The sequence below is a fragment of the Poecilia mexicana genome, unplaced genomic scaffold (genome assembly GCF_051168715.1).
Source record: "Poecilia mexicana isolate PSO_F unplaced genomic scaffold, ASM5116871v1 scaffold_2, whole genome shotgun sequence".
Lineage (NCBI taxonomy): Eukaryota > Metazoa > Chordata > Actinopteri > Cyprinodontiformes > Poeciliidae > Poecilia > Poecilia mexicana.
In genome coordinates, this window is record NW_028263371.1 from 14,541,497 (window position 1) to 14,564,467 (window position 22,971).

General features: G+C 37.6%; 5 protein-coding genes across 5 annotated transcripts; all 5 read right to left on the minus strand.

Annotated features, from left to right (window-relative positions):
• Positions 1 to 2,882: 2,882 nt before the first annotated feature.
• Positions 2,883 to 3,812, minus strand: LOC106906156 (olfactory receptor 52K1). Its single transcript, XM_088003854.1, has 2 exons — positions 3,762 to 3,812; positions 2,883 to 3,584 (listed from the first exon to the last, which is right to left on the minus strand). Exons 1-2 carry the CDS (start codon positions 3,810 to 3,812, stop codon positions 2,883 to 2,885), a joined length of 753 nt encoding a protein of 250 aa, XP_087859980.1.
• Positions 3,813 to 9,817: 6,005 nt separating this feature from the next.
• LOC106906155 (olfactory receptor 13C2-like) lies at positions 9,818 to 10,732 on the minus strand. Its single transcript, XM_014971303.2, has one exon. It carries the CDS (start codon positions 10,730 to 10,732, stop codon positions 9,818 to 9,820), a length of 915 nt encoding a protein of 304 aa, XP_014826789.2.
• A 3,127-nt stretch (positions 10,733 to 13,859) lies between these two features.
• Positions 13,860 to 14,795, minus strand: LOC106906160 (olfactory receptor 11A1-like). Its single transcript, XM_014971307.2, has one exon. It carries the CDS (start codon positions 14,772 to 14,774, stop codon positions 13,860 to 13,862), a length of 915 nt encoding a protein of 304 aa, XP_014826793.2. The 5' UTR covers positions 14,775 to 14,795.
• Positions 14,796 to 16,706: 1,911 nt separating this feature from the next.
• LOC106906154 (olfactory receptor 11A1-like) lies at positions 16,707 to 17,627 on the minus strand. The gene has a single exon (XM_014971302.2). The coding sequence runs from the start codon at positions 17,619 to 17,621 to the stop codon at positions 16,707 to 16,709; it is 915 nt and encodes a 304-aa protein (XP_014826788.2). The 5' UTR covers positions 17,622 to 17,627.
• Positions 17,628 to 20,817: 3,190 nt separating this feature from the next.
• LOC106906153 (olfactory receptor 4D6-like) lies at positions 20,818 to 21,735 on the minus strand. Its single transcript, XM_088011604.1, has one exon. The coding sequence runs from the start codon at positions 21,733 to 21,735 to the stop codon at positions 20,818 to 20,820; it is 918 nt and encodes a 305-aa protein (XP_087867730.1).
• Between the last annotated feature and the right edge of the window lie 1,236 nt (positions 21,736 to 22,971).

Consider the following 22,971-nt stretch of genomic DNA (forward strand, 5'->3'; position numbering starts at 1 on the left):
AGGAGACGCTGGAGGAACTATGTTTCCCAGTTGGCCTGGGAACGTCTTGGGGTTGCCCCTGAAGAGCTGGCCCAAGTGGCTGGGGAGAGGAAAGTCTGGGCCTCCCTACTTAGGTTAAATAAAAACAAGTAGTGATTTGAAGTTTGATTGATGGTATTTAACAAAAAATATAGTGGGGCTTTTGAAAGGCTTGGAAATAGGACGAGAAAATTACTGCTTTATGCTAATTTATCAGGTTATTCTACATTTTCTAGAAACCTGCTCTAAACATGTTTGTTTAGAAGAAGGGGTCACTCCCAAGCCACTGACCCCATCAGGTGGGCTTCTTTTGACAATATTGCATCAATCGTTATTAGCCAACCCGTCTACCTGACTGGATTGATTTGTTTATATATTTCTGGCTATAAGTTGGATCCATTTGCCTTGTAAAGTGCCTTGAGATCACATTTGTGTAAAATAAACTGAATTAAACAATTCATTGGCATTTCGTCTATTGAGAAAGACAATAAATGCTTAATTTTATTTTAAAAAAACAACTACATTTGTGTACACTATTCAACATCAATACAGCTGCAGTAGACCTTAGGTCTAATGTTAATCTGTTTAGCTTGTATTTGTCTCATCTGTGCATTTAAGCGCATAAAAAAAACAACTTACTTACATCCGGTCAGCTCATAGACAACAGCATCAAAGTACCTTTCTCCCTTTGGTTTGGGTTCCCTGAGCGCGTTGATTCAGGGTTTGATCTTTGAGACGGAGTGAATCAGCAGTGTGAGCATGTCAGCCGCAGCCAAAAGTGACTGACATGGAGGTTAGTTTACAACCAAACCCAACCTGACACTAATCCTCTCTAACCCAGCTTAATCTACCAACCTCTCCCTCTCTGCCTCCACTTCATCCCGCTTTCTCGCTGAAATTCACAAATCTTTTCCTGGTTTTCTTTTGTAAACAACTCAATCCATTTTCCTAGCTTTCTTTTACATTTTTGTGTTGTCAAGAATTTTTTTAAACATATTTTGTCCTTTCCTTCCTGTTTTACTCATTCTATGTAGCTCAGCGGATCACAAAGCTTCTTAGTCGGTCGCCGCTTTTAGCCACAGACACACAAACCCACACACTGTTCTTTGTGAGGACCTTTGTTTACATAATCTATTAACCTAACCTGATACCAGATTAGGTCTTAACCAGAATATCCAAGTGTTAAACTATATGCAAATGCTCCTTGAGCTTTCCGAAAGTGAGAACTAAAAAGCACGTCTTCACTTTTTTAAATGTCCCCTCTTGGGGATTTTAAGGGAATTTGGTAGGAAGTGGTCCTCACGTTGCTCTGTCAACAAGTACACAAAAATGCAATAAATGCATAGTTACGTTACATTAAATCCCACTGGAACATCTGCGCGCTGAAGACGCCAGCTGCTTGCAGCTGTGTGCATGTGTGTACATGTGTGTGTGTGTGGAGTTATCCTGGTGCAAATGTCAGTGGGTCGCCTCTTCAGAGATTACCACTGATCCCACAATCACAGAAACAGAGACGGAGAGGCCGCACACAGGATTAGATGGAAGAAAACATGGCTTCCACGGCGGGAGTGATGCTTACACACTGCTTTGTCAACCATGCAATATATGTGTCAATACACCAATGAGACTCATACATCCACATAATCTGCATAAAATTGATTTTTCATTATTTTTTAGTAACATCAATGTCATTTTCCTCACATAGGTTTACAAGATAATGTCAGAGAGTAAAATTGGCCAAAAAAAATCAACCACCAGCTCTACAAAGATTGACAGAGATTGATAGCATTTCCTTGTTTTTAGTCTTTTATTTTGAAAACTTTGATAATTATACGTTAAAAACACTCAGCTCTCACACATAAATAATTTTGTATTTTATTGGTCACTCGTGTTTAACACATCAAATACATATCTCATTTTGTGGAGTGCCGACTTTAAAATCAACAACACACAACAAATATGTTCCAGTTCAAAGTAATTCTAAACAGATGAGTTTTTAGTCTGGATTTAAAAAGCTCAGTGTTTCAGCTGTTTTGCAGTTTTCTGGCAGTTTGTATTGTAAATAGTTTTGATTATGTCTTAAACATTTAAGTATTACAAATAGAAATCTAAAGAGGGCAAAACACATTTTCACAGTTGTGCTCCTACTTGCTTCAGGGGTGTTTGGATAATGCCCTCCCTTTCTACACTACTGCAAAAATGTTAAGGAATAAATTACAAAATTGTGCAAACAAGCAACACATAGTTAACTTATAACTGGAGATTTCAAATGTAGTGAGAAACAACTTAAGTTTTAAACACATAGTTAACAAATGACTGAAACAATTCACTGTATAATGTTAACGAAATGAGGCAAAACAACTATTATTAATGTTTACTTGTATTTGTACAATAAATGTTATAAATTACAAACCTATAAATCATGCGAATGCAAACAAAATTAGCCATCTTCATCGGCACATATGTGACGTACAGATCAAAGGTAGTACAAATAATTTTAAGGTCACAATTTGGGGTTATTTGAAATATATTCCTAAATTGTCAAATGTATGAGACTTAAATACATTTGATTTTAATGACATATTTAGCTCAATTTTACAAAGATTTATTTTATCAATTTAGTAAAAAAAAAAAAAAGAACTACTACACCCTAATGTCTACATTTACTTCAAAAGAAGACATTATTACTAATTTCTTCATATACAACCACTCTGAGGTTGTTTTGACAGATCTTAAAATATATATTTTTATGTTTTTATGTGATTATTTCTGTAAAAAAAATTTATGGTATATGACAACAAACAACTAAACAATTTCAGTTAACGCTAAATGTTGCTACATATTTTCACTGCATTTGGGAAGACCTAAGACGACACAGGCAATTTTTTTCTCAGGAATAGCAAAACAAAAATCCTCTTTCGAATTCTTGTGAGTTTGAATCCATAAAGTAGAGGATTCATAAGTGGAGGAATAAAGACAACGGCGAGGGAGGAAAAGTTCTGGAAGCTGAGAGGAAGATCGTATGATGTAAATCGCATGTGCATCAAGTCAGACACCACAATGACGAACAACGTGACGAGAGAGATTAGATGTGGGACGCATGTCTGCATGAACTTTGCCCTGTCCTCTTTGGATTGCACGCATGTTTTAACAATGTATATGTAAGTCCAGACCACAAAGAGCCAATGCGCTACATAGATTGACAAAGTGGCTAATGCGTAAACATTATTTATGACAGTGTTGGAGCCAGGGCAAGCAAGTTTAACAATCACCCAGTTTAGACAGAAGAGCCTCTGTATGTTTGTTCCACAGAACCTCAATCTGGCTGTCAGAACAATGTTGACGGAAAAAATGCAGAAAGGAGTTAACCATGATAGGCACACCAATGAATAAACCCTTCTGTTTGTCATGATTGAGTGGTACTGCAGAGGCAGACAGATTGCCAGGTATCTGTCATAAGCCAAGGCGGTAAGAATGGACGTATCACTGCAGACGAACGAGTACAAGACAAAAGCCTGAACCAGACATCCATGATAAGAGATGACCTGAGAAGATGACAGAAGGTCAGCGAGGAATTTTGGGTAAAACCCAGCCGTGCCGTAAAGTCCATTAATGCAGTGAACACATAACAGAATGTACATGGGCTCGTGTAAGCATTCATCTGACACAATCACAATGATAATAGCAACATTAAAGAACAGGATAGCAAAGTAACAAAGCGATGCAAGAGAAAAGACAACAGCTCTGTAGCCGAGTGTGTCATTAAACCCTGACAGGGTAAAAACCTCCTCCATGATGGAGAAGGATAACCTTCCTCCTCTGCTGCAGCTACCTGGCCCCTCTTCCTCAGCACCTGGTATTAATATTCTGCTTGACAGCAAAGCAAACTCTGGGGATTCTCTGTGTGATCTCAGCAAGGCCGACATTTTGTTACTTTTAGCTGTGAATGTCTTTCATTGTATTGAAAATAAATCTTATTCCCAACCTGGCTAATTGCTGCACAAAACATAACAATACACCACAAACAGAGTACTTTGAAAAACATTTGTCCTTTACAAATGTGTTTGTCACCAAAAACTATTTGTATGTGGACAAGCGGTGCAATGGAGCAGAAAACTCCAGTACTAATATTAACAATGCCTGAGTATGTGTTGAAGAACAATATAGTTCGCAATGGCTGCATAAAATGTATGAGCCAAATGAAATGCTGCAGAGGGTTTTCTACGAGCAGAATGATGTCTATGAGTTTGAGAACTACCTAAAAAGATTTGATATTTAGCGTTCATAAAATTCTGAATAAAGCTGAAAAGATATAGGACTTGGGACATTATCTCATGTCAGTAATGATGAGATAATGTCATAATGTCTCATCATTATCTCAGATGATGAGATAATGACATGTAGCATGTCCTCAAATTCAGATCTATGATTTTTTTTAAATGTATATTTAAGCTTGCTGTCATAGTCCATTGCTTTTGAAATATAAAATAAACAATTTGGCTTTTAGGTTGTCATCCTTGGGAAACAAACTGCTCTACTCATGTGACTTGTGAATTAATTTAGTTAGTTTTAGAAAAATAAAACACCAACTTTTATTGTCGTTAAAGTTTAGTGGCTTGGCTGCAGTTTTGCTAGAGTTATTGCCTCTGTCCGAATCCCATGAGATATTGACCTGTTGACCAACTTTACAATTATTTTTGTTTGCGATTAGAGACGTAATTAAGGAGAAGTGATTGGGTGGTATCTAGGGAATATGTAATGACTTATATGACCTATCATATTAGGTCAGTTCAAAGCAACTTTCTGATCACGTAAATCTATGCAACAACATCCCAAGAGTCCTTCTCACTGGACCAACTGGGTCCTCATTAGCGGTTACAGGCTGGCTGTAGACATCCAGTTCCTGAGGGATGGTCTGCTGTTTACCAAAGTGCCCACAGAGGACATTAATGACAGTCACAATTCAAAGTATCCAGGAAGCCAAAATGCAACAATTAGTGTCACAAACTTGCTTCAAGGCCTGCTGGTTGTTTGGAAACAAACTGCCTGAGTTGAGTTTGAACATGAAAGATTTCAAATGTCCTGTTTCTGATATTATTAATGCCATTACCAGTCAAAATAACTCAACAGTTTGAAATTACAGAACTTTTTGATACCAATGGGTTGAAAATATCAAAACTATTCAGTAATTTAAATCTTCTGTAAAAAACGGCCAATTCTTCCTACTCAGACAGGATAAACCCCATCTACTCATTGTCTAACATTATGCCCAACAAACAATCCTTTGTTTGTTGGGTTGTACATCTAATGACAGCAAATGAGTTTTCTTAGGTCCATATAGGCCTTTTTATAGGGAACTTCTAAACACAGACTACCCCTTCTTTGCCTTTTCATGGAGCAGCCACTTCAGCTGTTCAGTTACGATACATAAATAAGAACGAGTAAGTCGCAGCAGCACTATTGTTTGTACTATTTCACATCTACAAACTAACTGTGCTTTGTTGTTCAATCAATTCAGAGAAATAAGATTTGTGGGCCAAGTTCAACCTACCATTTTGTCATTGGTAATAACATAGCTCACACTGGGGCATGCAGAGCACATTCACATAGTGGCTTTAAAGAGCTCTTTAAAAGGAGTCAATGTTAAAGGGTGTATCACGTCATGATGTCATTCTCTCATCAATCACATACCTGTAATGTTGCTTTGACTCATCCATGTATGTCTGAGAAATCCTCAGATCTCCCATAGCATTAACGGGGGCCTACTCATGCAATGCACTGCCTATTAACTATGAGCTATTGCATTCTGGCGGCTACAGGAGTCAGTAAAACTAGTTAGGGAAGGTCACCATGAACAAATTGATTATTTGGACGTGTATCAGACAACATTATCCGCGTTTGACTGAGCTCAGGGCTTGTATCATGACTACAGAGGACTGGATTCTCCACATCATCAGGTGTCAAACCTGAAATAGAATCAACTATTAATATCCACGTACAGAGTGTCATTAGCCCCACAGTACCTGTGGTTCAACTGGTGGCTTAACCTGGAGGCAAAGCCAAGGCGGCAGTATCAACCCAGTGCTGATTTGCCAGAAATCATAAGTACCATTTGCAACATATACAGGCTAGTTTTCTTCAGAGAAAATACAACATATTTTCTCTACATTGAGGGTGTGACTGGGTGTGTCTTCTCCAAATTAACAGCTGTTTGGAGTGGCGAAGAGTTATGCTGTAAGTAATGGTTGCAGTCAATGCAGTGTAAGACAAAACTTTGTCGACAGTGATGATTGAAATAGAGTCTGGTTTGGGTACAAAATACTTAAAATATTACAGTGAGTGCAACAATATAGATTAATTGAATATGACATTACATCTTTAAAGATTTCAGACACCTTAAATATTGTTAAGCATATAAACAGTTTGAATTATAAACAGTTGAGAAACCTTCTCTATCTATCTATCTATCTATCTATCTATCTATCTATCTATCTATCTATCTATCTATCTATCTATCTATCTATCTATCTATCTATCTATCTATCAGTTTTGTTTCATACTGTGTTTTTGCTATGTCTATTTACCTAGTTATAGTTTTTGATTGTCACACCTGCTTTGCATCTATTTATACCTGTCAATAAAAAACAATCACTGATTCCTAAATTGAGTCTTTGACTAAGTTTGTTTTCTTTTATCGTTCAGATAAGGCCTTCTTATATTTGGTATTTTCTGGTTTTTGAACATCCAGATTAGAAGCGTCTTTGATTTTGTTAAAAAATATATTTCTTTTGTAACTTTTTGACCTTAAAACTTTGTCTGCATTATATGTGGATTAGTTTTCCCTAAAACAAGGTCTTTATTCGGTGAAAGTTGCAAACTGCACAATTTTGCATACTAACAGTTTCCAATTGTGAAAGTTTGTTCACATTTCACGCATAGTCTCTTCACTGTTTTTTGTAAGACAAATGTTAGTTTTTGAAATCCACAATCAGCAATGATACAGCAATATTGGGCTTTAAAAGCCAGCTGTCCATATCAACAATATGTTTTTATGTTTTTATTTATTTTAACATTATGCATAGATACATTAACATGAGGGTAAAAGAAAGTTTTCTGTAAGTGGACTAGTTTCACAACACTGTGATTTCAGAGGAGAGGATCATAAATCCCAGTGGTCCAGCTCATTGTAGCCACTGGGTGATAATTAACTGTTCTGGCTTGATTCTAGTCAGGCCAGTCCTCTGAGGCCGGTCCTGTTTACCTGAGTGCAGTTAAAACACAAGGGAGGCCAAAGCAAAGGACACCAATCACAGTCATTAATGAACTCTGACAGGTCAAGAGAGACCGGTTAGCTCATTCCCAATCATTGGTCTTTCTCACTGGACCATGCCGAAGTTTTCTAAACATATTGCATCACGCTAAGTGGAACTGGTTCTTTCCTTTCAACTTAGACACACACTCGCAATGCAACCCAACAACTTTTGTCACTTTCTGAATAACTTCCTGGTAACTTTCTAACTCTGAGGTTCACCTGGTTTTAGGCTTTCACAAATTAAGTTATTGATATAGAAATAATTCATTTTTGATAGCAGGTAGAGGTGGGAATACATCCTCCACAGAAATATTAAAGAATAACAGTTTGTACTTGACTTTAAGACTGAGAATTGTTCCATGCTTTCCTAAACAGAAAAGCGACATTTGTGAAAATTATTAGTGAAAAAGCCAAACCATGTGAAATCTTTCACAATGTGCTGGAGAAAACAGACTTCTTTAATCCTCCCTTTCTCCAAATATCAGGTGGCTGACGACATTAATCTCCACACAATTAATGACTCATTTCAAGTTATTTTTGGCAGCATAGCCATGGCTTCCACTTGTATAAGTCAAGCTAGCACCCCTTACTTATTAATGAAGTATATGAACGTCAATGTTCTTACCTTTTAAAAGGTGTTTGCTGGAAATTGCTGCAGTCCACTGGTGAAATTTGAATCCAGCTCTATGCTAGTTCTAAGTCAGATGTAATGGGCCACACTTAAAGGACTTCACTATTCTCTCCTCTGGTCAGAATAAGATCCTCACCAAAAGCTTGGGAATCAGGAAAAAGAAAATTATTTTGGGGGGCAGGCAGGATGGGTTTTTGCGTTTCTTTTAATAAACAGTGGTTCTACAATGCTTTCATGATTTCTCTATTTATGGATAAATGCCCTGTGGGTTCAAAAAACTTCAGAAATTGGTTTGTTACCAATTCCAGATTGCCACATGTCAAAGACTCTGTTCTTGGATTTCTTTAGATTGTGTGTTTTTTTTTTTTTAGCCTATTTCATGTTGTCAGACAGGTTTGATTTTAGTGACATCTCTATTCTAAATGTCTGGCAGTAATCAGGTCTGGATGTGGCAGGTGAAACTGAAAACATAATTAACCTCATGCTAATTAAATTAGGGATATTTACATTACTGGCGCTTCAGGCATCAGGTTTGTTCAGAAGATCTAAGACTTTATGGGGTTTCTGTGTCATCATGGCCTTGTTGAGAAATGTTTAGACTGGTTGTCAGAAATAAAATTTCATCTAGAGCTTTTATGTAATTCTGCTGTTTAAATGTTTGCTTTAAATTAAGATACCTTGTAGTTCTGGGTACAGATAAATTTTTCATAGCCATAGTTTTGCACTTAATCTCTGCTGTCATGGCAATGGTCGTCATTACTTTCATTTACTCATTTGCTCAAGTAAACCTTTTGGGAAAAATACATTTAGGAGAAATTTTGCTACATAAAACCTTGTACTTTTACTTGCGTAATATGTTATCGCTACTAGTCTCTCCACTTCAAGAGACATCACTGAATAAAGATAGCAAACCTGGACCAGACCAACGCCAGTAGTTTAGGTTAAAGTGAGACATCTTGTTTATTCACAAGCTTTTTTGTTTTAATGTTGTTTTCTGTTATAATGTTTGTACTTTTACGCTTCTTGTACAATTTATCCATTTATCCTTCATTAAAATATGGACCAACTATGTGGCTGGTATAGAGCTACGCGACGTTATTTGACGCAGACATAGTAGCAGCCAGGCAAGCTAACGGCTAATGTCGGTGTGGCCTCTTACCTCAGGTAACAAAGAAGGGGGAAGTGCTAGAAAGGGAGAAAAAAAAAGGAAAATACAGCAAATAACATTTTTGATATGAAGAGCCTGAACGACTCAGTCACAATGGATGTATTTTGGCTATTTCTAGTTGGGCAAAAAACAAAGCAGAGTTCACCGCAAATCATATCGAACGTAAATTCTGACGTCGTCAGGAAAAACCACACATCTGCTGAATCACCAGAAGCAGTGGCGCCCCCTGGAGCACGCAAAATGTAAAACAGTTCCATATGCTTATATTTCTTTTTATAGTGTATTTTATTAAGCAATATTTAAAATATTTCAATAGTATTAAAATACACAAAGAAGACTTTGAGAATTTATCTTTTCATTTATTTTAGTCCTAAAACATTCTTAAGTACAACACCACCAAAGACATTCATTAATAATTAAGATATGTACATTAAAAAGATTATTTACAATGAAAGGCCAAATAAAGAGAAGAAAAAAATAGCTTTTTTAGGTTTAATGAACAACCAATTAAAAAAGGTAAACATTTTTCATCATTATTATAAATATTTGAGATGAATTAGTCATTATTAATATAAATTAATAATGAGCGCATCAATGCTGAATCTGAAAATCACAGTAAAGACAGGTAATATTAATGGATAGTAACGTAAAAGAGAAGGCCAAAATGACAAAACCTTAAAACAAACAGTCACTTTCTCCTCGTTTGGGAGAACAACCTTCTCAGGTGTTTATAGATTTCTTTCATTTTCAGTCCATAAATGACTGGATTAAAAAGAGGACTGCACATTATTATACACATTGTCATTGCAAACCGTACAGCCTTTGAAATGTCAGATTCCAGTCTCACAATAATCATATCATAAGCAAACAAACAAGAGTAGTTGATTAACACCAGCAGGTGAGGTAAACACGTCTGTGCAGCTTTTTTCCTCACGTCCCCACAGCTTCTATAGGCCACTATCAGTATCATTGTGTAAGTGAACAGTATGAACACCATGGGAAAAACAGCAATGTTGAATAAAACAACTAGGCCGTACATCAACAAAGCTTTTGAAGCCACACAGAAAAGATAATTCACTGAATTGTTGCAAAAAATGCCTTTCAAAGTGAAGCTACAGAGTTTGGAATTGGCATTTCCAATGAAGGGCACAGCAATGTGACAAGCAGGTACAAACCAAGCTAGAACAAGGAAAACACTCACTGTTCTTTTTCTCATGATCGTATGATATTGCAGAGGTTTACATATTGACACAAATCTGTCAAAAGCCATGGCTGCTAACAGCAAATATTCTGAAGAGCTTAGAGTGTAAAATGCAAATACCTGAATGAGACAAGCTTCATAAGACACGATCTGTTTCTCTGATAAGAAGTCAATCAAAAGCTTCGGGTAGATAGAAGTACTGAAAAGAATAGAGTTGATCAACAAAGCAGTAATAAAGATGTACATGGGCTCATGGAGGTTCTTGTGGATCACAACCAGACAAACGACAGTAGAATTGCTGGACAGGATCAAAACATAACCTGTGACCATGATGGAGAAATAAACATACCGGTATTTTTCTAACTCCACATGGCCACCGAGATGAATGTATGTTACATTCATAGTATCAGCAAGAAGACGATTAAAAAAGTGACAGAAATAAGTAAATGAGACAGGTATAATGTCTGACAGTGTTGCTCATGAGAAAATAAACTTCTACTCGTGTCTCGTTTGTGCACAGGTCACGGTTCCTCTGTACGTTCTGAAAGGAAATGAGTTAGATCACCTATTTAAAGTCACTCCTTTAACCACTGTGGATTTCAGTCTATTCCAAGTGGAGCTGCTGGCATGCTAACAACTCCACGTGTGTAGAAGTGTGAAAACGTATTACTGAGGAACAATGAGTTAGGTCTTTGAAATGTTTTTATCCAGTAGAAATGTTATTTCAGAACGTAGCAGTTGCTGTTGAACGGTAGCGTTCACTCAGTGTTGTGCTGTTTACACCTAAAGGGTTAATATTCCTTCATGCTGAGTCTATATGCTCAACCACACTAACACACGCTTACTAAATATCTCTATCAAGCTTAAGTCCATTTTGTTTTCCACTGAAACTGTAATTATGAGGGAAAAATGTATCCGTTTTATCAAACAACAAAAATAAGCGCAGTGGTTCTATGTTGGTGGATGCTCCAGAATCTGGCTCATTTGACCTGTTGCTTTCTGGTTAGACGTGAAGAAAGCATTATAAGGCTTAAACAGCTTTTGTTCATTTCTTCTTAAAGGGGCAGTATTGCTTGTTTTACAGACACAAAGTGCCATTTTATAGCACAATGTCACCTTCAGTTGTCAGAAAAATTTTAATATATATCAAATCTGACTTAAAATGAATTGAACTGTGTAATTCACTGCCTTGAAATTGAGCTTGTCTCCTCTATTATCCCTTTAACAACATTTTACCAGTGTTGCACTGAGAAGTAGCTCCTTTAAAGAGCTCAGCAGATGCTCACTTCTGTCAGGTGTTTGCTAATTGCAGCTGGCTAGTCTGAAGGAGCCAGTCAGCAGTGCGAACAGCTGAAAGGTTGCCATGGCAATTAAATGATTTCTCAAACATGCATAAAAGAATCATGGAAACACTCCAACTATGTTTTTGATTCTTATAACATGATGTAAAAGTTTTTTTAAAAGTGTTGATTTTACCTGACACCGCCCCTTTAAATTAGAAAGAAAACCATTTTTAATCAGTTTATAGTTGACTTTATTTATAAAGTAAATAAATACAACATTGTATGTTTTTTTTTGTTGTTATTGTTTTCGCTGTGGTTGTTAATATTGAGTTTATGAAACCACTGTTTACTGTTGTCTTGCTGCCTTTTGTCAGAGAAGCCTGACTCCTCTGAGGCCGGTCCTGTTTTCCTTGAGGCACACTCTGACTGCCATGGTGGAAACACTAATGACACTCACTGCATAGGCCTGACGTAAGAACAGGGCAGTGAAGGTAAAGTCAATACAAACATGAGAAATTCACCGTAATTGACCTTGATGAAGCTCTCACAGCACATTGCATCATGTTAAATTACACTAATTCACAACAAAAATACACTACAACTCAATATAAAATATCAGATGACTGAAATATAATGTAATTTTTGTAAAAAAACAAACAAACAACTTTTTTTCGGAACTCCAGTTTGGGCAATTTTAAGGTCGATGGAAATGCAGCTAATGTCCCTGTACATTTCTCCTTTGATCTTTCAAATATAGTGAGTGCAATCAGTGACATCCAAACAGTTAAACTCAGATTACAAGTAGTTTCTCCCATTATTTTACTGGATTGTTTAGCTGTTCTGCAGAAAACTAAAAAAAATATGCCAGCATGATGGAGCTTTATGCAGTCAGTGTGCATATATGCAGCTGAGTGCACTGTTTATTGTTTTAATAGGAAAGATTGTTTCAGGTAGATGGAAGAAAATCTTGAAAACACATATTACTGTTCATCCACTTCACAATTATGAACGTGTCTGTGTTGACGGTAGATAAACAGTTTTCCTGTGACGGTAAGTTGTTTCATTTAGCAGCGGTTGATCATGAGGGTGATTGACAGCGCTAAGACCCTCCTCCTGGTTCTGATTGGTTGTTTTTGGTCTGGGATGGGGCTTTTCTTCACACAGCAACAGCAGTACAGGGAGGAGCTTCATGTTTTCATAGATTATCTGACTCAAACTCTCATGACAAATATGTAGAAAACATTGTTTTATGAAGGTTACTTATTGCAGCTTTAACCAAGGTGTCAGTATTTTAAGTGCAATACAGTCATATCTTACATACATCATTACTTTCTATAAAATATGTCCTTAAACCTCAAAAATGAAGTAAAATATCCCCCCCCCCTTCTGATCAGTTTCTGATAGATTTTAGGCTGATGACCGACACAGGCGTTGTTAGTCTGAGTCCATTCAAAATTTGAAAAAGTTCAGGGAACATGACAAATTTTGTGAGATGTTTTATTGTTACAAAACAAAACTCTTTTATAATAAAATTATGCAGCACACTTTCAACAAAGTCTTTAATATGTGCAGCAAATATTTTTGCCAAAGTGAGAAGAACACATTTTCTAGTAGGAGTTTTGTTTTGGCAGCAAATATGAAACGGTTCCTTTTGTAAAATATTCTAAGATAAAATCTAAACAAGGATGGGCCTTAATGAAAATATTTGGAAAGTTTTGAAAATGTATTTAAAATAAAAGACAAAAACACAGGAGACTGAATGTCATTTCAAGAGAGAAGTCACGTCATTAATTTTTACACTATATATAATTGGATTACAAAGACTCAATATTATCATCAGTGTCAATAAAAGCCATAAAGAATCTAAAATAACAGTTTGAGACAAAGTGGTGAGTAATATGGTACTTTTTGAAAGGCATTAATAATGAAAAAATGTTCCACATTTTGAAATTTATTTCCACACAATGTAAAATGTGAAACAATGAAAGCTGAAATGACAGAGTATCTTTTCCTCAGCTATGCAGAACGTCCATCTGAGCTGCTAAAGATATAATCTTAACGGTGCTTTGAAATAAAACTTGGGAGAGAGCGACTAACAGGAACATGATAAGGTTTCCGATGAATCAGAGAAACACTGGCACTCAGAGTACAGATTTAGAAAAGACAGACTATCAGTCAGACAATGTGGGAGTAAAAACTGAAGCTTTCCATCGAAAGGCAAAAATAATGAAAGCTTAAAGCCGCTATTATTTTCCTCTGGCGTGACAGAACAACCGCTTCAGGTGTTTGTAAATTTCTTTCATTTTCAGTCCATATATGATGGGGTTAAAGAGAGGACTGTACATTATTATTTGTAGCGTCATCACGAAACTTACAGTCTTTGAAATGTCGGACTTCAGTCTGACAATGATCACATCGTAAGTAAGCAAACAGGAATAGTTTAATAAAACCAGCAGGTGAGGTAAACACGTCTGTGCAGCTTTTCTCCTCACGTCCCCACCGCTCCTACAGGCCACTATGATAATCATTGTGTAAGTGAACAGTATGAAAACCATTGGAAGAAGGCTGAGGTTGAACAGAACCACCAGGCCGTAAACATACAGCGCTCTTGAAATCACACAGAAGTTATAATTCACTGAGGTGTTGCAGTAAATGCCTTTCAAAGTAAAGCTGCACAGTTTTAAGTGAGCAAATCCAACGGCCGGCACAACAATATGGCAGGCAGGCAAAAGCCAAGATAAAACGAGGAAAACTGTCACTTTTGTTTTTCTCATAATGGTTGGATATTGCAGAGGCTTACATATGGACACATATCTGTCATAAGACATGGCAGCCAGCAGCAAGAATTCAGAGACGCTTAATGAATAGAATAAAAAACCCTGGAAGAGACAGAGCGGGAACGTTATGATCTGCTTTTCAGATAAGAAGTCGATCAAAAGCTTTGGGCAGACCACGGTGCTGAAGAGCATGGAGTTCATCAGCAGAGCAGCGATGAAAACGTACATGGGCTCATGGAGGTTTCTGTGGATCACAATCAGACAAAACACTGTGGAGTTGCTGGACAGGATCAAAACATAACCTGTAAACATGAGAACAAAGTAGACATATCTGTATTTTTCAACCTCTATGTGACCGTCAAGAGTGATGTATGTGACATTCATTTCAGTGGGCAACGTAGAGAACAGAAATGAAAAAGTGAGACAGGCTAATAGTTTCAAAGTGCTGCACATAAGAAAATTAGTCGAATGCAGCAGACTCTCAGAAAAAAAGTCAGACTGTTGACTGATATCGAAGGACCTTTTAAAGAGCTTTTCTGACCACCATGGATTTCAGAGGCTAGTCCTTGAAGAGATGTTGGCATGGTAACGAGCTTTATGTTGAAACAACAAGTGAGAAGGTACGGCTCATTGTGCATCCATCATCCTTTTACAGCAACGTTTGTGATCCGTATGCAGATTAGTGCACTTTAATACGGAGTAAAGATAGGACAACCTTTAGAGATTTGAGGGTCACGGGTTTATTTCTACTCAATTTAAAATCTTATTGTATATTTTGTAAATTTAGTCTTAAATGCACAGTAACAAGATGCCGACATGTAACATAAAAGAGGCATAAAATGATGAATTTAAGTCAGAAATTTACACATTCAGCCAGCGAAAATCTGTTTATTATGTTAAAAGTTCTGCATTTTATGCTAAATTAACAGTTTGTTCATGGCAGTGGCATTAGTAGCAAGGTTTCCTCCAGAAAACTTGCTAAGCCCAGTGGTTGGGTGTTAGAGCAGTCATTCATCCAGTGGTCCGCCGTGTTTTTGAGTTAAAAATGTTTAAAGCTAACAGGAAATCTGAAAATATCCTTTGATATTTATGTACAATTGAAATATTGGAAGATTAATACGTGAACACCAACTATAAAATCTTAAAAAATGCAAACATTTTTAAAAGACTTAAATAAATAAGCAATGCTAAGCCTGGTGGGGGAACAAGTAAACCCTGGAGGCCCGCCAGGCTTACAATACACTGGGGGAAACCCTGGATAGGTAATCACGTTTTATTCAAACTTATGTTTAACAGATGTAGTACTGTATTAAACAAAACTGATGCTTATCACCGTGACAAAATACAAAAGCATTTCACTCTGGTTGAGAGTCTTCTTTGAAAACATTAAAAAAAAAAAAAAAATCAGTAATTTCCATTTTACATTTATGCACAAATTAGTTTACTGTTCTAAAAACAAACTCTCTTTAAAATATATTTACAGTAAAACATAATCCTAACATTTTAAAACAAAGTGACAAATGAATGTTGTTAGGTAAAAACTGAGACTACTTAAAATGATCAGTTTCTCTGATTTTACTTTTTAGAGGTATATGTTTGAGTAAAATGAACATTGTTCTTTTATTATATGAACTACTGACATCATGTCAATGAAATTCTAAGCAAATGTTTTGTGCTTATTTTCAGAAAATGAGAAATGGTCAAAATAAAGACCAGAGCTCAAATAATGCAAAGAAACAAGTTCATATTCATTTAGAAACAACAAAACTAATGATTTAACTCAGTTCAGAAATCTATATTTAGTGGAAAACCAGGAGGTTTTCAATGGGGTTCAGTGCAGTGGGCTCTTCATGTTTTCCAGAGCTGTATATGTACAAAATGTTTAATATTTTGTTTTGGCTGTAAATATACAACTAAACCTTTCATAAAACATTGCTAAATAACATCACGTCAGTGACAGGCTTTATTAAGAAAAATTTGTGCAGCATTTTGAAATATATTTACAAAAAAACATAGGCACAAGGATCTTCTTTAGCTTCACAGAACAACCATTTGTTGTTTTTTATATATATATATATATATATATATATATATATATATATATATATAAAATTAACTATAACGGTAGTACATCCTGTCTTAAATTACACAGGCTTTAAAACAAACTAGCTTAGAGTATCCTTATTGTATTTAAGGGAAATTAATGTGAGAAACACACAAAACTGATAAAATTCCACATGTTTACCTCTAATTATTAAAAAGTTTTCAAAAATAAATCAGACAAAAGACAAAAACGACCAAAGCTTTAAAAAGCTATCACTTTCCTCTGGTGTGACAGAACAACCGCTTCAGGTGTTTATAAATTTCTCCCACTTTCAGTCCATATATGACTGGATTAAAAAGAGGATTATACATTATTATTTGCATTGTCATTACAAAACGTACAGTCGTTGAAATATCAGATTCCAACCTAACAATAATCATGTCATAAGTGAGCAAACAGGAGTAGTTGATTAACACCAGCAGGTGAGGTAAACACGTCTGTGCAGCTTTTTTCCTCACTTTCCCACAGCTTCTATAGGCCACTATCAGTATCATTGTGTAAGTGAACAGTATGAACACCATGGGAAGAAGACTGAGGTTGAACAGAACCACTAAGCCGTAGATCACTATCGCTCTTGAAGCCACGCAGAGAAGATAATTCACTGAATTATTGCAAAAAATGCCTTTCAGAGTGAAACCACAGAGTTTTAAATGAGCAAACAGAACGATAGCCACAGCTATATGGCAGGCAGGCACAAGCCACGCCAAGACGAGGAATCTCCTCACTTTTGTTTTTCTCATAATGGTTGGATATTGCAGAGGCTTACATATGGACACATATCTGTCATAAGCCATTGCAGCCAACAGTAAAAATTCAGAACCGCTTAAAGAGTAGAACAAAAAAGCCTGAAAGAGACACGCTTCATAAGCTATGATCTGCTTTTCAGATAAGAAGTCGATCAAAAGCTTTGGGCAGACCACGGTGCTGAAGAGCATGGAGTTCATCAGCAGAGCAGCGATGAAAACGTACATGGGCTCATGGAGGTTTCTGTGGATCACAATCAGACAAAACACTGTGGAGTTGCTGGACAGGATCAACACATAACCTGTAAACATGAGAACAAAGTAGAGATATCTGTATCTTTCAACCTCTACATGACCATCAAGAGTGATGTATGTGACATTCATTTCAGTGGGCAACGTAGTTATGAAAACAGAAGAGAAACAAGTGAGACAGACTAACAGTTTTAAAGCCGTGCAAGCGAGAAGAGACGTCTTCTCCGTTTGTGAACTGTTTGAGACACGGAGACCTTTTAAAGAGACTTCTTTATCCACCGTGGATTTCAGACACTATTCCTTGAAGACAGGTTGGCATGGTAACAACTTCTGACAAGTTTAAGGGATGTGTGAGAAGCGATGGCTCAGAGTGCATACGCATTACTTTTACAGTGAAGTTGGCTTCCATTAATCACATTAATTATTTTTTAATTTGTCGTAAAACAAACATCAAATTTTCTGCTAAGCGTAGACATTTAATGGCACTGACAGTTTAGATCTGTTATATGCTTTGTGTTTTTAACTTACAGCTCTATACATGAGGGAACAGATGAAACAAAAACAAAAAGATTTCCAAGAAAAAAGTAGCTTCCCCCGTAAAGGTCTTTATTGGGTCTTGAGTTCAAATTTGAGATTTTGAAGTGTATTCATGTAGCACATTTAAAATCAAATACAATGTTACCCAAAGTTCTGTTCAGAAGATATACAAATTATTTTGAAATGTCTCGTTTGCTTGTACTGAGTCAAATAATGGGGCCATAAGGACTCTGGAGAACTTGGCTGCATATGAGGAGGTAATCCAGGATCTTGATTCAGTTCTGATGGAAAAATTGCAGGAAAACCGGAGTTGAACACTGTTCTTCTAGGGATTTGTAGTGATTGGTTCCTTTGCCTTGTACTTCTGTTTAAGATGACAGCAATGATGAACATGGCAACAGAGAGAAATGATGATGAGGATGAAGACAGTCTAGGAGAAGAGGATGGTGACAATGATCTTGATACAAGAGAGGATGATGATGATGATGCCATGGATAAGAAGGCGTTGAAGGGTTTTTAAGACTGTAAGGCAAGGATAAAAATGACACAAGACGACGACGGTAATCTAGAAACACTTTCTGGAAACAGAATTGAAGGAGTTTCTGAAGACAGCACAGAAACTCTCTCTTTGGAGAGAGTCTCTAGAGCCTCAAACTGCATTCCTCAAGGGCCTGTCAGTAATTTAGATGTCTCTCTGTTTCAGCACACCTGGATCCAATATGAACTCATCAGCAGACCTTGACTGCAAGGTTTCACAATAATTTAATTCAATTTTGTAGGGCAAGGGACACACGTAAAAGTTGCAGGACTCCGGCCCTCGAGGACTGCAGTCAGAGACCACTGCCGATCAGATCGGTGTTTCTCAGTTCTGGTCCTCAAGGCCCACTGACCTGCACATTTCAGATGTGTTCAAATGACTGCATGACCTCGTCTGCTTGCAGAAGTCTGTTCATCACCCACTCCTTCAGGTCAGCTGTGTGGCAGAAGGAAAAAATGTGTTGACTTTCAGTTGTGACTGTGCTTTCTTGTACGTCATGAACTGCTGTGACCATAAATATATTTGGTGTTGTAGTGACTTGGGAAAGCAGTGCTTGCTTGTTGAGGGAGACAGTACGCTTCGTTTGTGACTTGCTTCCTGGAGAAGTACAATTCTTAACTCTCTTTTCCTGGGACTTCTGGTTCTTATTTTTTATAGTTAAGAGACAGAATTTCACTCTCCTACTGTGAGACCTGGGTGTAAACCTTGATGGTTCCCTTAGGAAGGTGAGAGCAGTGATCCAATCTAGCTTCTATCATTTCAGACCGTTAGATAAAACATTTGGCTTCCCTTCACCGACTCCCTCTCTATCTTAGGGTTCAATTAAATTTAATTTTTTGTTTTTAAATCACTGCGGCTCAAACCTTGGGTAGTTCTGAGCCGTTCCTTTCATGCTCCGAAACACGAGGTCCAGTGCAGAGTTATTGCTTTCCGTTCCCAGATCTAAGCTGGTGGAGACAGTCTTCTCTGTGGCGTGTTTCTGGAATAGCCTCTCGCTAAATATTAAGTCAGGAGAAACTCTGGAGCATTTTAAATCCCTTTTTTATTAAGTCTTGACTTTTTGAACTGACTTTTAGCACATTGACCCAAATGGTTTTGTTTTACTGTTACATTATTTCTTACCAACTGTCTTTGTTAGCTTAACAGCCTCTTAAGCAGCTTTTTTAAGCTTAAGTGGCTTTTATTTGAGAGCAGTTACACAGGAATTTGGGTAATGAAGGAGGGGGAAGACATGGGGCAAAGGTCATCAGGCCAGGAATCGAACCTGCGGCGGCTGCGTCGAGGACTAAGGCCTCTTTATGTGGGTTGTGCTTAACCCCTGCACCACCACAGCCACTATATGCTGTTTCTGCTTCTGTCTTTTTTGATTTTTAACAATATGGTTTGTGTTTACATGCAAAGCACTTTGTGCAGTTTGTTCTGTTGGAAACATGCTGTGTGAACAAATTTGACCTTGATGTGTCTGAAAGAGGTTGTTTTGTTAAAGGTTAGTTATTTTTTATTTAAGAAGAACCTTTTCGTGAGCAGTCATCTCAAAGTGTTCAAAGAAGAAGAATATGTTTTGTTTCAGTCAAAAATACTCTTTTCATTTGCTATTGTCTCTGCTGATGTGGACCAAACTACTTAAAAAAACACGATCTAACTGAACATCTCTAACACCCCAACGATTGACCACCTCAACGCTAAAGCGCTAATCTAGAACCGTAAGCCTCCTCAGTTCTCTACTTCCCCAAATTCAAGCCCCACTTGAGCCGACAACCTCTCTCCAGAATCCTGAGACCAGAACCTCATTGTATCAATTCATTATTTATTGTAAATAAACCCTTTTCTTACCTGCATTCTGTGTATAATTTTGCATGTAGGTCAAGAAAATAACCAAAATCCTGACAACTGGGATGGTTTTTTTTTTTATTATGTTACGTCAATACTTAATCCAAAAAAACATTTATTTTACCTTATATGTCATAAAAAAAAGGTTTATGCAGCAGTTCCTGTAACAAGTGGAATGAAAAGGGAGAAGAAACACAAACACAATATTTCATATTTAAATATAATATTTAGCTTTTATTTGACTTATAATGTGTGACAGTCAATCATTCACTGCTTTTGTTTCAGTGATCACAACTTTTATATGTCTTTAGTTTTTTGTTGAGTTCATGGAAAACACAACTAAAAGGCAATAAATCAGCCTATAGTTGGACGATAACGTTCAAATACTTTAAATAGTTTGAAGGAACAAAAATAATCTGCAGATTATTTTACACGACGGAAAAAACGTTTTAGGTGTTTGGAGATTTCTTTCATTTTCAAACCGTAGACAATTGGATTAAAGAGAGGATGGTACAGCAACACCTGCATCGTCATTAACAAGCGTACTGTTTTCGAGATGTCCGACTCCAGTCTGGTCACAATCACATCGTAAACACAGAAGAGTGAGTAGTTGAATAAAATCAGCAGGTGAGGTAAACACGTCTGTGCTGCTTTTCTCCTGACAGCTTTACCACTCCGGTACGACATAACTAGGATCCTCGCATAGGTAAAAACTACGTAAAGGAAAGGAAAAAATGTAATACTTAGCAAATTAATCACACCCAAAAGGGACAGCGTGTGCGAGATCTCGCAAGCGAGCTTATGAATGGCTGAGTTACAAAAAAATCCTTTCAGGTTGAAGCTACAAAGTCTGTGTTTAGCTGTCAGTAACCAGAGAGCAACCAGACAGGCAGGCAAAAGCCAGGCCACAAACAGCAGGACGCAGACGGTGGTTTTCCTCATCACGTTTGCATATCGCAGAGGCCTAAATATAGACACGTACCTGTCATACGCCATGGCTGCCAGCAGTAACAACTCTGCATTCCCAGTAACATAATAAAAGAAATATTGAAAGTGGCACATTGCGTGTGATATGATCTGTCTCTCAGACAGGAAGTCGACCAAAAGCTTCGGGTAGATTGCTGTGCTAAAAAGAACAGCATTCAGCAACAAGGCCGCGATGAAGACGTACATGGGCTCATGGAGATTTTGGTGAATTACAATGAGGTAAACAATCGTGCAGTTACAGCAAACAATCAGAATGTACACCGTCAAAATCGTTAGAAAGTACAAATATCGATATTTCTCCACCTCAACATACCCGTCGAGCGTTATGTAGGTTTCATTCAATTTGTCACCCATCGAACCAGTGAGAAATCTAAGTCAGTAGAGCAACCTTGTTACCAACATATTGACTGATAAAACTCCTTCAGAACACACTGAAAATATAATCTGAATTTGAAGGGACTTAACGACAACGATCAGCTGTTATTTACGATGAAGTCAACCCAGCAGTTTGAGAGGGAAGTCCCTCTGAGTTTCATAAAGGTACATATTTCCCTCTGGAGCTCATTAAACTTTCCAACTAATGGATCCAACTTTCCAAACACATGAGGCCGAATTTATTAGATGTTGTCTTTATTATTGTGACATGATCAATACACGAACAAGTTATGGTTTGGGCTTGTGTCAGTAATTGTGTTGATAGTATAATTTAGTTTTAAGTAAATTATTAATGGGCTGTCTGGATACCTACTTATAGCACAATCAAGTAACTATGTTACCTTTCTTGTTATAAAAATGCTATATATCAAATATGACTAAAGAAATCATCACCACATGGCTGCTCTATTAACTCTTTAACAAGGTTTTTACCAGCGTTGCACTGAGAAGTAGTTTGCAAAATGAGCTCACCAAATGCTCAGCTCCACCAGGTGTTTGCTAAATGCTGCTGACTAGTCTGAAGGAGCTGAGTGGGGGAGTCACGAGGAGGGGTGTCTTGTGAGGTGGAAGCTTGAAAATTTGGAAATTGCAAACTTGGCAACACTCCAGGTATGTTTTGGACTAACCCAGGGTGAAACAGCGAACCGAAATCCCCACTCCATGGACTCCCTCCCCCCTCCACCTTCCCTCCTACCCTCTAGCCCCAACATGGGTTCCCCACCATGTTGGGAGCACACAAACATCAAACACATGCACCCAAACACAGTTGTCACAAATTTCCCATCCATGAATCTCCCACCGCCTGTCCCTGAAGGGGACATCCCTGCAGGAGAGCTCCAATCCCAAAAAGGTGATGAGAGGACGCTCAGCGCACAGCTCCATTTCATTGTCACCGCCCAACCAACCAACCAACCAAAATGTCAGCAGCCCTGCACCCAAAAAAGGATACAACCACCCCACAACCCTCTACTCCCAATCTTCTCTGGGGGGCTGACTTTGAGAGGGAAGTCGCTCTGTTGCCCCCCAACCCCGGCCTGCCCGCACGAAACAATACCATGCCATGCCAGTCAGGAACCCATACCCAAACACACCCACTGCTCCAGGCCAAGCTCAATCTGCCTGCCACAAAGAGTCACCACAAGGTGCACCCCACTG

What these genes read in the sequence shown, in the direction of transcription:
- LOC106906156 (XM_088003854.1), bottom strand. Translation starts at nt 3,812, where the DNA reads ATGGAGGAGGTTTTTACCCTGTCAGGGTTTAATGACACACTCGGCTAC. An exon ending in ATGACACACTCGGCTACAGA is followed by an intron (nt 3,585 to 3,761) that starts GCTGTTGTCTTT and finishes AAATTCCTCGCT; the next exon opens with GACCTTCTGTCATCTTCTCA.
- LOC106906155 (XM_014971303.2), bottom strand. Translation starts at nt 10,732, where the DNA reads ATGAATGTAACATACATTCATCTCGGTGGCCATGTGGAGTTAGAAAAA.
- LOC106906160 (XM_014971307.2), bottom strand. Translation starts at nt 14,774, where the DNA reads ATGAATGTCACATACATCACTCTTGACGGTCACATAGAGGTTGAAAAA.
- LOC106906154 (XM_014971302.2), bottom strand. Translation starts at nt 17,621, where the DNA reads ATGAATGTCACATACATCACTCTTGATGGTCATGTAGAGGTTGAAAGA.
- LOC106906153 (XM_088011604.1), bottom strand. Translation starts at nt 21,735, where the DNA reads ATGGGTGACAAATTGAATGAAACCTACATAACGCTCGACGGGTATGTT.